At 61.9% G+C, this 14,224-nt stretch overlaps 2 protein-coding genes across 3 annotated transcripts; one reads left to right on the forward strand and one right to left on the reverse strand.

Moving 5' to 3' along the window:
- Positions 1–315: 315 nt before the first annotated feature.
- Positions 316–11,002, reverse strand: SLC27A1 (solute carrier family 27 member 1). Of its 2 annotated transcripts, none has more exons than XM_086478878.1 (12): positions 10,943–11,002; positions 7,688–8,082; positions 6,753–6,914; positions 6,196–6,265; positions 6,002–6,093; positions 5,776–5,885; positions 3,445–3,654; positions 3,076–3,202; positions 2,717–2,854; positions 2,192–2,356; positions 1,430–1,576; positions 316–885 (listed from the first exon to the last, which is right to left on the reverse strand). In XM_086478878.1, the coding sequence occupies exons 1-12, from the start codon at positions 10,963–10,965 to the stop codon at positions 728–730; spliced, it is 1,797 nt and encodes a 598-aa protein (XP_086335004.1). In that variant the 5' UTR covers positions 10,966–11,002; the 3' UTR covers positions 316–727. The 2 variants fall into 2 exon arrangements, with proteins under 2 accessions (XP_086335004.1, XP_086335003.1); XM_086478877.1 differs by lacking the exon at positions 10,943–11,002 and adding an exon at positions 9,867–10,033.
- On the forward strand, positions 10,986–12,621 carry NXNL1 (nucleoredoxin like 1). The gene is made up of 2 exons (XM_009948386.2): positions 10,986–11,308; positions 12,038–12,621. The coding sequence occupies exons 1-2, from the start codon at positions 10,986–10,988 to the stop codon at positions 12,333–12,335; spliced, it is 621 nt and encodes a 206-aa protein (XP_009946688.1). The 3' UTR covers positions 12,336–12,621.
- The last annotated feature ends 1,603 nt before the right edge of the window (positions 12,622–14,224 follow it).

Genomic DNA, 14,224 nt, shown 5'->3' on the forward strand with positions numbered 1-14,224 from the left:
GCCTGGCAACCCGCGGCCTAGGCCTCCCCCCCCCCCCAGGCCCCGGCCTCGCGTAGCGGCGCAGACGGAAGAAGGGAGGCGGAGGCGGGCTGAGCTCACACAGCTTTACCCCGTTAACTCGTTTTTCCACGGTCCAAGCACGAACGCGCGGCCGGTCCCTCAGCCGGGCTCCGCGAGGCCTCAGGCAGCGGCCTCCCCCCCGGAGGGGCCCAAACCACCACTGCGAGGGGGAAGGCCAAGGCCGCTCCCCTCCCCCACAGCACCCACCAAAGTCACGGGGTTTTGTGGTGTTTTTTTTTTTTTGTTTGTTTTTTTTTAATGTCCTCACATCCCCAGCCCTAAGGGCACGGCCCGCCGGTAGTTAAAACGTGACCTAACGCAAGTGAGGTTAAAAAAAAATGACCTAAATGGGTTAAGTCCAGCCTGGAGACGGAGCAGAGAGAAGCCCCCGCGGGGCACAGGTAGCTCCATAAATAAATATGGCCATCGAGCTCCTCCCTAAGCGGGTAGTGGTTACAAAAATACTCTCTCTAGAGGCGTAAGGGCAGGTTAATGGGACGTCGGCGCTCAGGGAGGGAGCGGGCGACGGGTTAATGTGCTTTAGGGGAGGGAGAGGCCAGGCCGGGCGCTTCCCTGCGGAAGGACCTCGCAGGAATCCATCCCTTCCCGCCAGCCTCGGCCCTCCGATTAGTCATCGTTTTCCTCGAAAAGGCTGAATGGGACTAGATCATAAAGCAGCTTTTCCAGAACAAATCCTTTCATAAAGGCATTCATCCAGAGGAACGTATTTTCCCAACTTTAGATCCAAAAAATACAACCGGTCTGAGGTTTGGTGGGGGTCGAATCCTTCCCTCTGTAAGCGGGTTTTCTGAATCTTGAAGGTACCTTCAAAAAAGAGGGGGAAAAAAAAAAAAATTAGAAATACTTTGCATCAAGAAGGCAGCTTAAGGGAGGAGGAAAGGGCACGGGTGGCGTTTCATTTCTGCTTCAGGTTTGCCCAAGAATTTCAGCGACTCGAGGCTCGTTAACGGTCCTGACGGCCACCAGAGTTCTTACACAAACCTCGCGCAATCGTTACTTCCCCTCACGCACGGGCCGGTAAAAGGACCCGGTAAAACTCCTGGGAAACCGAGAACAGAAAACGCAGCAGCCAAACAGCAGCTGACTTGGCCGCAGTCGGGCGGGAAGGCAAGCGACAGCGCCCGAGGCCCAGCGGGGACACGTTCCTACGTGGATCCTTTCCGTAAGGGCCTGGAACTGCCCCATTTCTCGTTGACCCTTAACCACAACCATCATTTTCCCTCGTGGTCCTTCTGCACCCGCCGCACTCGAAGCCGGGACCTTATTTCGCCCCCAAAGCGGGTGGAAACGCTTCCAAAACTCCTTTCGGGGTCTGAACGTCCCCGGAGAGCGGCCGGCTCGCCCCTACCTGTGGTGTCAACCTGGGGGAGGAGCCGGAGGAAGACAGGCCGGGCGTAGGGAGGCAACACCTTCTGCAGCTCCTGGTACAGGACGTTGGGGTTGACTTTGGCTTTGGGATCGGCGATCGCCGCCATCCCAGCTTTGCCCTCCACCCCTGAAAGAGAAGAGCACGGCTCGGGCGGGGGCCGCAGAGGTACGGCGCGCTCAGCTGACGCGAGCGCTGGCCTTTCCTCCCGTGCCTCTTCCAATGAAAGCGCTGAGGAAAGCCCAGTGTGACACCAGAGGCTCCGAGGCTGCTGCCAACGCGTCCCCCCACCCCTCGGTCGAGGCCGCCCCCGAAAGCGAACCCAAGGCTTGTTTTCACCAGGTCTCAGACACGCGCCATGATAAAATCCAGCGCAGAGCGCCGCGACGGGCGCCTTTCTGGCCGACAGCGCACGGCCGGTCCCGTCCCTATGGCCTCCTCCACCCCCTTCCCGGATCACTCGAAGATTTACGGGCCCGGGCACCCACAGGACGGTCTTTGCACACCAAGAGCTCACGCAAAAACCTTCCTTCCTCAGACCGCGCCGCCGGATCTCCGGTTATTCCAACTGCTCAGAACAAACGTGCCAGACTCCGCCGTCTGGCTCTACCACATCTTTCCATTTTCAGACGCCTGGTTACAACAGAGGCGACCGATTTCGACCCGTTCTGACACCCATCTGGTGCGTCTGCCCAAGGTTTGTCTTTCTCCCTCAGCCCCGAGGGCTCCGGCTCGACGTCTTACCTGGCACTTCCACCCCGTACACCGCAACATCCGTCTGGTTGAGGATGTGACTCAAGGTTCCTTCCACCTCCGTGGTGGAGACGTTCTCTCCTCGCCACCGGAAGGTGTCCCCGCTGCGATCCCTGAAGTACATGTAACCAAACTCATCCATCACCAGCACGTCTCCTGGGAGGGGGAGAGGAGACACCACAAACCACCTCGGGACTCGGGTCCGCGAGCGCCCCGGGCTGCCCCAGCGCCCTCTGCTCAGCGTCGGGCTGTTTGCCCCCCAGGGGAGCGCAGAAATACCTCGGGGGCTTCCCACCACCGTGCCCCGCGTCTCCACGTCACGGGAGAGAGGCGGCAGGACGGAAAGGATGGGAGAGGGAAAAAAAAAAGAATCTCTGGAACGTTAATAAAAATAACTCCAACAGCTGGGAGCTTCGAAACGCCGACACAGCTGCTCCTCGCAAAAGAAAGACCCCGGCTTTCGCTCTCCCGAGACCCCCTCTGCAGGGGGAACGCCCGGCTCCGTGGGGGCAGTACCTGACAGGTAGGCCTGGTCCCCTTTGCGAAGGACGTTGTCAGCGATCTTCTTGTGGGTGGCGCTCTCGCTGACGTAGCCGTCGAAGCGGCGCAGGGGATCCTGCTGGTTTATCTGCCCGACGAGCAACCCCGGCTCTCCTGAGGGAACGGGACAACACAAGGTGAGGCCGACACATATCACGACGAGCTGAACTTCCTGGCCCAGGGATGTTCAGCGGCTGAACGGCTCCATCTTCGGGGGGGAAGGACTGGGAGTGAACCCCTGCGTACGACACGAGGAACCCCTCAAACCAGCCAGAGCTTGTTTTAATTTTTTTAGACCAAAAAGCTGCGATGGATTTGCTGGGGTTAACGCTCACCTGGGCGGCAGGGGATGCACAGTCCCCCGGAGTCCCGGATCAGCTCCATCGTGTCCTCGTTCACCTTCACCAAACGAATGGGATAAACGTTGGGCAGAATCCGGCTGTTGAACCCACAGGCACCGACCTTCCGAAAGACAGAACAAAAAACCCCGAAAGGCTGCAGAGAGCGGCTCGGGTGCGGCACTAGCGCCTCCCGGGAATCCCCCGATCTTTCCTCCCTTCCCACCGAACAGGAAAATTCACCCAAAACGTCAGATTTTCCCCAGGTTTGCGTGCACGCCGCCCCCAATCACCAACTGAGCTCCCCGCCGGCCCTCGCCAGAGGCCGGGGAGTGGCCAGAGGAGCTTCCCCTCCTCCCTCCCCACCTTGCCGTCCAGGTTGGCGATGCTGCAGTTGCACTCCGTGGCCCCGTAGAACTCCCCGATCTGCTTAATCCGGAAGCGCCTGGTGAAGTCCTCCCAGATGGTGGGTCTCAACCCATTGCCCACCGCCAGCCGCACGCAGTGCTGGGTTTCTGACTCTCGCACCGGCTGATTCAGAAGGTACCTGCAGATTTCCCCGATATACTGAATAATCTGAAGCAGTAAACACAAAAACACAGCTCAGGCTTCAGGCGGCCCTCGCAGCACCCTGGCAAAAGCCGACCACGAGGCCACCGGCGCCGGCGTAGCTCGTGGAACAAGGCCCGGCAGCCGTTTCAACAGGTCGGGGTTTCTGGCCACGGTGAAAGGGCTGCTGGGTCCCTCTGGAACCCGCAAAGAGCACGGGAGGGATCCCTCAGCTCCGAGAGAGACACTCGGACAAAGAAAAACCCTCGTGCTTTAACAGACGCACCGAGAGGCCTCAGAAAGAGGAGGGGAACGAGTGGTCGGTCACAACCGAACGGCTTGACCCAGCAAAACGCCGTTGGAGCGGAGATCCAATTACCAGCTATAAATACTGCTGGGGGGGGGGGGGAAGGGCAAGAGGAACACCAGGGAGGAGAAAGAGCTGCTTAAATTCGAAGGTGACGTTGACATAAACACAAATTGGCTACGAGCTGCCAGGAGAATTCCTCTGCAGGGGCTCCCAACACGGAGACGGTCTGGCAGAGCTGCCCTGCACCAGCGAGGGCTGCAAGCTCGTGCTTTCCAAGCGGGTCGTGACAGACAGAGGGGATGATGGGGGGTGTCGGGGGATGACGGGGGGCGTCGGGGGATGATGGGGGGGCGTCGGGGGATGATGGGGGGATGTTGGCTTCAGTAAAGCCTCTGACACCATTTCCCCCAGCCCTGCCCTGGAGAAACGGGCTGCTCGCGGCCGGGACAGGCGCGCTCTTCGCTGGGTGGCCGGGCCCCAAGAGTGGTGGGGAACGGCGTGAACTCCAGCCGGTGGGTGGTCCCAAGGGGCGTCCCCCAGGCTCGGTACTGGGGCCAGCTCTGGTTAATACCGTTATCAATGGTCTGGACGAGGGGATTGGGTGCCCCCCGGTCAGCTGGCAGGTGACACCCAGCTGGGGGTGGGGGTTGAGGGCAGGAGGGCGCTGCGGAGGGGTCTGGCCAGGCAGGATCCACGGGCCGAGTCACCAAGGCCAAGCGCCGGGTCCTGCCCTCGGGTCCCCCCGGCCCCACGCAGCGCCGCAGGCCGGGCAGGGAACGCTGCCCGGGGGAAAGGCCCCGGGGGGGGGCTGGTCGACGGCCGCCGAACGGGAGCCGGCAGCGTGCCCAGGTGGCCACGAAGGCCGACAGCCTCCTGGCCTGTGTCAGCCACAGCGTGGCCAGCAGGAGCCGGGGGGGGTGACCGTGCCCCTGTGCTCGGTGCGGGTGAGGCCACCCCTCGAGTGTGGGTGCGGTTTGGGGCACCTCGCTGCAAGGAGGACACTGAGGTGCTGGAGCGGGTCCAGAGAAGGGCAACGGAGCTGGTGAGGGGTCTGGAGAGGAGGAGGCTGAGGGAGCTGGGGTGGTTGGTCTGGAGAGGAGGAGGCTGAGGGACCTGGGGTGGTTGGTCTGGAGAGGAGGAGGCTGAGGGGACTGGGGTGGTTGGTCTGGAGAGGAGGAGGCTGAGGGAGCTGGGGTGGTTGGTCTGGAGAGGAGGAGGCTGAGGGGACTGGGGTGGTTGGTCTGGAGAGGAGGAGGCTGAGGGACCTGGAGTGGTTGGTCTGGAGAGGAGGAGGCTGAGGGACCTGGAGTGGTTGGTCTGGAGAGGAGGAGGCTGAGGGGAGACCTCATCGCGCTCCGCAGCTGCCTGAGCGGAGGTTGGAGCGAGGTGGGGGTCGGTCTCTGCTCTCAGGTGACAGGATGGGAGGGAATGGCCGCAGGTTGTGCCAGGGGAGGTTTGGACTGGACATCAGGAGAAATTTCTCCACCCAAAGGGTTTTCCAGCCCTGGGACAGGCTGCCCAAGGGAGCTGGTGGAGTCCCCATCCCCAGAGGGGTTTAAAAGACGTGTAGACGTGGCGCTGAGGGACACGTGGGGGGCTGGGCAGTGCTGGGCTGACGGTTGGACTCGGTGATCTTAAAGCCCTTTTCCAACCAAAACCATTCTAAGACGGAGGAAAGACCTTTCCTGAAGTCCTGCCTGCCTACGGCAGCACTGGCAGCTTGAAGGCGCCAGGGCACAGGCACCTCGGCAGCCGACAAGCGACGGGGAATTATCGGAGATCAGCGGAGCTGGCGCCCTCGAGCTGAGCGCCAAAGGCGGGGACCGCAGAGCCCTCACCGTGCATCGGTATTTCACGCAGTCGTCCCAGAAGCGACTGGCCGAGAACTTCTTCCGGATCACCACGGTGAGGCCGTGGATGAGGCACTGCCCAACTCCCATGATGTTACCTGGAAAACAAGGATCACGGGGGTGGCTCCGGCCGCTCACGAGGACACGCGAGGGGGGAGGCCAACGCCTTACCTCCGCCGAGGAGGAGGAGGAGGCAGCGGCGGCGGCAGCCTACCTGCGGAGTGATAGAGGGGGAGGCAGTTGTAGAGGACGTCCTCCGGGCGCATTCGGTAGGCGTAGTACCCGAAGGCGGCGATGCGGTAATACCTGCGGGGAGACGGCGCGCGCTGAGCGAGCGGGCCGGGCGCAGCGGCGGGGTTCGGGACGCGAAACGCGCCTCCCGAGGGAAGCTGCCCCTCGGGTCCTCACCTGCTGTGCACCACGATGGCAGCTTTGGGCATTCCCGTGGTTCCTGACGTGTAGATATAGAAGAGCCGATCTGAAGAAGGGAAAGAGGCGTCAGACAGACCGTTCTCAACGGCCCAAGAAAATCCCCACGGGGTTTGGTTTGTGCTTGAGGCTCTGAGCCGGTGACAGCGCAGGGGAGAGCGGCGAAGGCCGACACCAACGCGGAGAGCGTGGGGTAAGTCCTGGCACGCCGCCTGCTTCCCCCCACCCGCGTCCCACCGGCTGTTCTCCCGTAACGGCGGGGTTGTCTTCGGGAAAGCACCAACCTCCCTCCTTCAGGTACCAAACACATCAGCCACGGGGAGCTTGGGAGCCTCAGACAGTGAGAAACTTAACCCAAAGTACCCTGGACCAGGATCTTCTTTTTTTTCCCCTCTTTTTTCCTCCTTTCTTCTATTTGTGAGACCAAACCAGGTTGATTTAATCCCCCCGTCTTGCTTAGCGTTCTCGGTTCGCTGTCACCCAGTCCAGCGCTCGCACACATCACGCTGAGAAATAACACTCGTGGAAAAAATTACCATCTAAACCTTTGGCCGGAGTCTGAGCCGGGGGCGACTTCGCCGCAGCACTGAGGAGAGGATCGAGGTGTCTGGTGTCCACGGGAACGACAGCCGGGTTATAGTCCCCAGAGCAGAATTTCGCCATGTTCTTCCCCAACATCCCGTTCACCTCCGCGATCGCTGCAGGACAAACCGAGGCGCTTTCGCAACAAACACAACGCTCTGGGCAGCGGCAAAACCGGTCTGTGTGACGTCCTATCGCGCCCCAAAACCACAGCAGCACCTGAAGAACCAGGGACTCCTCTGAAACACTTAACGTGCCCCCCACTGGGGCGGTCAGGCTGACCCGGGCCCGGTAAAGCCCCTAACAAGGGAACTCCGCGACATCCCCTCTCCCCGCGACCACGCCATGACCTTCAAATAATCTAGAACGGTTTCAAGGAGACGATCCGGAATAATAAACCCCCAGATCTAACACTAAACATCGGAACAGAGCTCCTGAGAGCAGCAGGGGCGTCTTTAAAACCAGCATCCACTGACAAACCCACCCTGCAGCAGAAAGCGCGGCGTAGAGCAAAGAGGATTAACACAGCGAGAGGAGGACACGCCTGGTGGCACGCACCGCCGCTCCTTGGCGAGGCACGAGCCTCCTGCCACAGCTCCTCCCGATCCCACGGAACAGGAGCAAACCAGCCCGCTCAGCTGGGGCACCACCAAACCAGGCAGATGCAACGGAGCCACTGGCGGCTCCATCAAACCACCGCTCCTCTTTCGGCCTCAGGTACCAACCAGACGCTTCCACCTTCCGTGGGCAGGAGATCTACCACCCTCCCTAGCTCCTAACGCCGCCAGCTGCCTTCTGGGGTTCAGTTTTCCCCATTTCTGCCTTCTTCAGGACCGAGCGAAGGGCTCGGGAGGGGCCCGTCAGGCGGACGAGCGCCCACGCGACTCACCCGCAGCCAGCTCCCCGCCGAAGATCACGGCTTTTGCGCCCGAGGCCGTCACGCAGTACACCAGGGAGTCCAGGCGCAAGTTGAAGTTGATGAGAGCCGCCTCGATGCCGATTTTCGCCATCCCCAGCCAGAGGCCGACAAACTCGGGGCGGCTCTCCATGAAGATGGCGATGACGTCCCCCAGCCGGAAGCCTTGCTGGTAGAAGTAGTTAGCCACGGCGTTGGAGTACTCGTCCAGCCTCCTGAAGGTCCACTGCTCGCCGGTGGCTTCGTAAATCAGGGCCACTTTGTCGGGGTGCCTGCGGACAACGTCCTGGAACATCTTGGGGACGGTGCTTTTGGCTTTCTGGTGCCTCCGCAACTTGTACTTGACTCGTAACAGCACCGAGAGGCCGCTGCGGGAAGGAGAAAGCAACGACTTAATTTGCAGCACGACTCCCAGGTTAGAGAGGACGTAACCCAGCGGCACCCCCCTGCCCTCGGGCAGCCCAAGAGCCCCTGAACCTGGAGCTTTTCATCGCTGCTGCTCTGCAGACAGCGACGGCTGCTTCAGCACGGAAGCAGAGCGCAACTGCTCTGGTGCTTCCCGCGCCGTGAACACGGGGAAGCCCTCTTCACAGCGACCCCAGCTCAAACAGAAAACGTCAAAGAGGATAAATTTCATCTTTGAACGATGCCTTCAGCCATCCTTGGGAAAAAAAAAAGGCCTTGGCACCCATCGCTTGTACCCAGAAAAGAAGCAAATGCCCGTCAGGCGGGAGCACCTTGGGGCGATCCCACACGGCTGCTCCCCTCGGGATCCCAGGGCGTTTAAACGACCTGAGCCTGCGGCACCACGGCGCGGCCTCGGCTCCCAGAGCAAAGGCCGAGGCTTCCCCTTTCACCCGTGGGACGAGGGGCTGCCGGCCCGTCTTCCTGTGAGTCAGGCTCCGCCGCGGTCCTGGGACAAGGGGAAGCGCGGCTATCTAACCACTTACCAGGCAGAAACCACAGATTTTAACCATAAAAAATAGTAATTCTGGGAGAGCGAGCTCCTTTAAAGACGGTGGTGCCCTATCAAGAACAGAATTGCCGCCTCTGCGGATAGTTGACACCACGGAGAGCAACTGCTCAATAAAAGAACAAACCAGACTGCTCCAATGGGGCTTTTTTTCTGTCCCTCTCCTGTCATTTGCATAATTATTTTAAGCCTCCAAGGCAGCAGCTGCAAGTCAAACCTCGACACGGTCCAAGCTGGATGGCAGCGAAAGTCGTTGTCTGAACTTCAGCCGCCTCCCTCACGCTGTCCTGGAGGAAACTATCTCCAGGGGCGCGCTGGGTCTCTCGCCTCGGCTATCGGGTATAACTTTGGTACGGAAAGAAGTTTATTCAAGTCCCTCGGGAAGAGGAGGACAGCGGGCCTGGGCGCACCTAACGGATCCGGTTTCCTCGCCGGAGGTAGGAGGCGGTGTTTTTCCACCATTAAAACAGGAAATTGTTGAGCAACGAGGGTTTGGAAGAATCCCCAGGAACTTGAAAGGTCATTTAATATTAGCGCTTAAAACCCCCCGCGACTCGCCCGGCTGAATGTCAAGAGCAGGAGCCTCGCCGGAGGGGGAAGGGCGCGCTTCGGAAACAAGTTGTTGGCAACGGTCGGGCCGAGCTGGGCTTTCACCGTGACCTGACACCGCGCTGTGCCAAATCCAGAACAGAGGAGCCTTTTCACAGCTGAGCTGCGCTTTCCAGACACTTAAAGGGCTTTATTCTGCCCAGTTTATTTTCTGCCATTATTCCCAGCTTGCCGGGCAATCGGGAGGAAACAGCCCTTCAAAGCGCAGTGACAGCCACAGCGGAGCTGGCAACAGCCGGAGCCCTAAATCCTCCGGAATAAAGGCACATCCTCACGGAGGCCTAAAAACCGCCCAACTGAACGTGCCGCCGGCCTCCCGGGAGCTGGGGAAGCTGCCGGGGTCTCACCGCAAGCCCCTGCTTGGGGACCTCGCGTTCCGAGCCGGCTCTACCCCCTCAAGGGGTGCACGGGCGGGCCCGGCCCCGTGTCCCCCTCCCACGGGGCGCGTCCCGCGGGAGGCTGAGCCCTTCCCAGCGCTGCCCGCCGTGGAAACCCGCCCCGCCTCGGGCTGAAAAGCAGCGACCGCGGCTTCGCCCCCGGCCCTCGCCCCTTCGCCCGCGGGGCACTTACAAGAGGTCCCGCGGGGCCGTCCGGAACACGAGCCGCAGCAGCCGCCATCCCCCGCTGCCCAGGCAGACGCCCAGCGTGGCGGCCAGGCTCCAGGACCAGGGGGCGCCGAGGAAGCGCAGCAGCCCCAGGGAGCCCAGGGAGGCGGCGCAGACCCCCGCCGGGTGCATGCTGCGGGGGGACGGGCGCGGCTCCGGCCTCCTCCGGTACCGGAGCGGCGCCGGCAGCTCCCGCGCCCGCGCCCGCCTCAGCCGCTGCCGCCGCCTCAGGCTCAGCCCCGCCCCGGACGCGACCGCCCTCCCGATAGGGCGGGACGGTGGGGAAACGCCGAGATGCTATTGGCCGAAGGGCGCGGTTACACGGCTCGGATTGGGCGAAGGGGAGCGGCGTGGGGAACGCCCGCGAGGCGTCACCACGTCGCCGCGGAGGGGCGGGGCGCGGCTCCCTTCCGCTCCACCCACACGCGGGGCTGGGGCCGCCCCGGCCGGGCGCTGCGGGGCGGGGGGGGGGGGCGGGGACAGGGACGGTCCTGCCCCGGGACCGGGTGTCTCTGCCCGCCCGGGAGTCAACGGGCGGTTTGGGAAAGCGTCGTTCGTGTCGGTACCGGCACACTCGGTACCGGCTCTGCCCACGGCCCGGGACCGGCGCTGCCCGGGTCCCGCACACTCGAGACCCCACGGCCCCGGGAGCGGCACCGCCCGGGACCCCGCGGTCCCGGGACACACACAACCGGGTTCTCACGGCCCCCGCAAACCCGGGGCCGTCACGGCTCGGGACCCCACGGCACTGGCATTACCCGGGACCGGCACTGTCCCCGTTCTCACGGCCCCCAACACACCCCCCCGGCCCGGGACCGGCACCGCCCCGGTTCCCACGGCCCCGAACACACCACCCCCCGGGCCCGGGACCCGCACCCCCGGACTGTCACCGCCCCGCCAGGCACTGACCTCCCCCCGTTTAAGCCGATTACCGGAGGCTCCGGGGAATCTGGGATCATTAATAGCCGGGAGCGGCGGCGGGAGCGGCCGCTGCGGGTGATCCGGGGGTCTCCGCACCCCTTCCCACCTCCGAGCACTCACCGTGAGCCACGGGGTCGGTCCATCGATCAGCCTTCGTCCGCCCATGGCCGCCCTCTTCACCGGGAAGGTCCTGATGGCCAACCGGGAACAGGATGAGGTGGAGACGGAGCGGGAGCTGGTCGGGGCGCTGGAGAACAAGGTGCTGCTGCTCTACTTCGGGTCCGGGCAGTGCCCGCGGTGCCGGCGCTTCTCCCCGCTCCTCAAGGATTTCTTCCTGCGCCTGACCGACGAGTTTTACGTGGAACGAGCTTCGCAGCTGGTCCTGGTGTACGTGTCGCGGGACGAGACGGAGGAGCAGCAGAGCGCCTTCCTCAAGACCATGCCGAAACGGTGGCTGGCCGTACCCTTCGGGGACGCCTTCAAAAGGTACGTCCCGGGTGAAGGAGCGAGGCGAACGGCCCCTCGGCCAGCCTCGGGGCTGCATTTTCAGATATTGAGAGTCTTTTCCAGACGTTTTCCCTCATATTCAGTCCCCACCGGAGCGGCCGGCGGGGTGAGTTAGTGGAAAAAAGGGTGAAGCTCTTTGGCTGCCCCTGTTGCTAAAGCAAAACCATTTCCTCTTCCTTCCAGCCCGCTTTTTGCCGGTATTGTCGCATCCCGCTTTTACAGCGCCCTATTTATAACTCCCAAAGCCGTGCCAGCCGGCCCTGCGGGCAGGACGCGGAGCGTGGAAGACAGACGCAGCCAGGCGGATTGGAAGCCCTCAGGCGCTTACTGTAACCTCATTAGCGACAGGACGAGCTGCAATTAATACCGAGGGTTATTCCCGGCTCCTTTTGAGGGCAAACTGGAGAACGTTAACGTTTTAAGCGTCCCGCTGCTGTTCAACCACTGCTCGCGTCCCGCGGGTCCCAGCAGCCGTCCTGCGTCTCCCGTACCCCGGGGGGCTGACGCCCAAATCCCCTTCCCCTGTCACCGGCCTCGCAGAGATCCAGCTCTGATGACCAGCGCTGGACAGATGAGCGGCTTCCGCTCAGCCAACGGGCTCCGCGTAACTCTGCACCGGGACGGTCCTACCGGGGGGTGAGGACGAGGAGCGGCGAGGACCACGGCGCCCTTCCCGATTTGAGGTTTCTTCCCGCTTTTGCCTTGCAGGGAGCTGGAGCTGCGGTTTGCCGTGTCCGAGGTGCCGGCGGTGGTGGTGCTGAAGCCGAACGGGGAGGTGATCGCTGGGAACGCCGTGGAGGAGATCCAGCGCATGGGCCCCGCTTGCTTCCGAAACTGGCAGGAGGCTGCCGAGCTGGTGGACCGAAATTTTCGCTTGGCGGAGGATTTTGATGACCATGCCCCGAGGAGCATCACCGACCCCATCCGCCGCCTCAAGTACAAGCTGGACAAGAAGAAGGAGGCGAAGAACAAGGAGAGGGAAGAGGAAGGCGGAGAGTCGTCGTAGAGGCTCCGGAGGCTGCGGCTGCGCCGGCCGGCTCAGCGGGGGACGTCCCTCGGGTCGCTGTCCCTCCCTGATGTCTCCAGAACAGCAACATCTGTCTGTGTTGTAGAATTCTGTGAAAATCACGTTAGTTTTCCAAAAGGTGACTTGTTTTGAGGCAAACGGGCTCTGCTCCCCCGCACGGCTGGAACATGGGTCAGCGGAACGAGGCTGCTCCCACCCTGGCCGAGGGACGGTCCCTTTTGACCAGCCTAGGACCTGGCGTAGTCAAATTCTCGCGGTGAAGCTTTGTCACCTATTTACCAAAAAAGGGAGGAGAAAAAAATAACTGCTAGAGACCAGCGTTCAGTGAACGACTCGCTGAACAGCTTCAAAAATAGGAATTGCCTTAAAAACCCCAAGCGCTGCCACGGACGTACGGAGAAGCTGCGGCAAATGACGGCGGGAACAGGATCGCTGTGAGAAGCCCGCGTAGGGTGTGATTTAGGAGACAGGCGCTGAGTGAGCGAGTCCTGAGAAACCTCCCGTGTCGCTGCTCACGTTACGCTGCTGGAAATTCCTGTTTCGGACAAATCCTGCCGAGGAGCAGCTGCTGCACGACCGGAATTCCACCCTGGAGCAGCTTTTCCCGGTGACCTGCCTCCCCGAGCGCGAGTCACCTCTGTCTGCCCATCCGGCAGCGACCCGCTGGGCGGCCGAGTCCCGCCCCGGGGGGACGATCTGCCTGGCCCAAGGGCAGCGCCGTCCGTGGTGACCTTCGCTCTGCTTCGCCCTTTCCACTTCAGCAGAGCCGTACGAAGCCGAACGGCTGAGAGCGAACAGGCTCCGTAGCCAAAATCTCGTTCACGGAGCCCGCGGGGAATCCTGCTGCGCCCATCCCCCGCTTGCCCTCATCAAGGGGTCTGAAAAGCAGGAGAAAGGGGGAAAAGGACCGTTAATGTGCTCGTTTCTGGTCCCGTTCCCTGCTCTGTCACCGGGGAGGGTTTCCAAAAGCTTTGCTGGATCCATGAAGGATCCGGGAAGCGAAGGGCACAAAGAGGCCGTGCAAGGCCGCCTTGTTCGACTTGTTTTCTCACTTAATCCTCCCTCTCTTCACCCGGCAAGTCTGGCGGGTCGAGGAGGGCAGGAGGACAAGTCCCATAACACAAATGGTTGGGAGGGACTCTGCTTCAGGGCACTTCCTTCGGGATGCTCCGCGGCGCACGGACGCGGCGTGAAAAGGCACAAACGAGCCCCACAAGGGCTCTCAGGGGACGTACCTGCCGGAGGAGCGAGGCCGTGCTGGCCGGCGGTCGCTCAGGAAACAACACTCGGTTCGCCTCGGGCAGCGGCCAGCGGTTCGCGCGCCTGTATTTCAGAAAGCAGCTGTAAATCACAAATCCGGAACCCGGAGCAGCGGGAGGGAGGCGAAGGGCGACGTTTTCACCCGTTATTAGCTGGCAGTCGCTTCTCGCCCCCGTGGAACCTCCATGTCGATAGGACACCCTCCACCTGAATGTACGTGACGTTCAGTAACATGAAAGGTGGACTTTTACTAACCCAACCCTTTTTTTTTTTAACCGTATTTTCCTCTGTTCAACCCAAAAGTTGCCCTTTCAGTGGGGGTTGTGCGGAAGAACAAGAGGCCAAGGAAGGGACACTGAGCAGCGCTGAGAAGGGAATCTGCCAGCGCGGGAGAGCGCTGCTGTGCCAACACCACCGCAGGGAAGAGAAACAACTGTGAGTTCCTCTTCGGGATGTTCTGGATTGTTTTCTCCCCCAGTAAAAGCAGCCATAACTGCCGGGAGACGGAGTCACTCTTTTCTTGGAATAAAGCTTCGCACCACGTGGGAAGGCGAGAAAGCAAAGCCGACACGCGGCGGCGTCATAGGCAGGAGTCGCTTTGCAGGGGG

This window comes from Leptosomus discolor, chromosome 28 (genome assembly GCF_034619465.1).
Source record: "Leptosomus discolor isolate bLepDis1 chromosome 28, bLepDis1.hap2, whole genome shotgun sequence".
NCBI classification, from domain to species: Eukaryota; Metazoa; Chordata; class Aves; order Leptosomiformes; family Leptosomidae; genus Leptosomus; species Leptosomus discolor.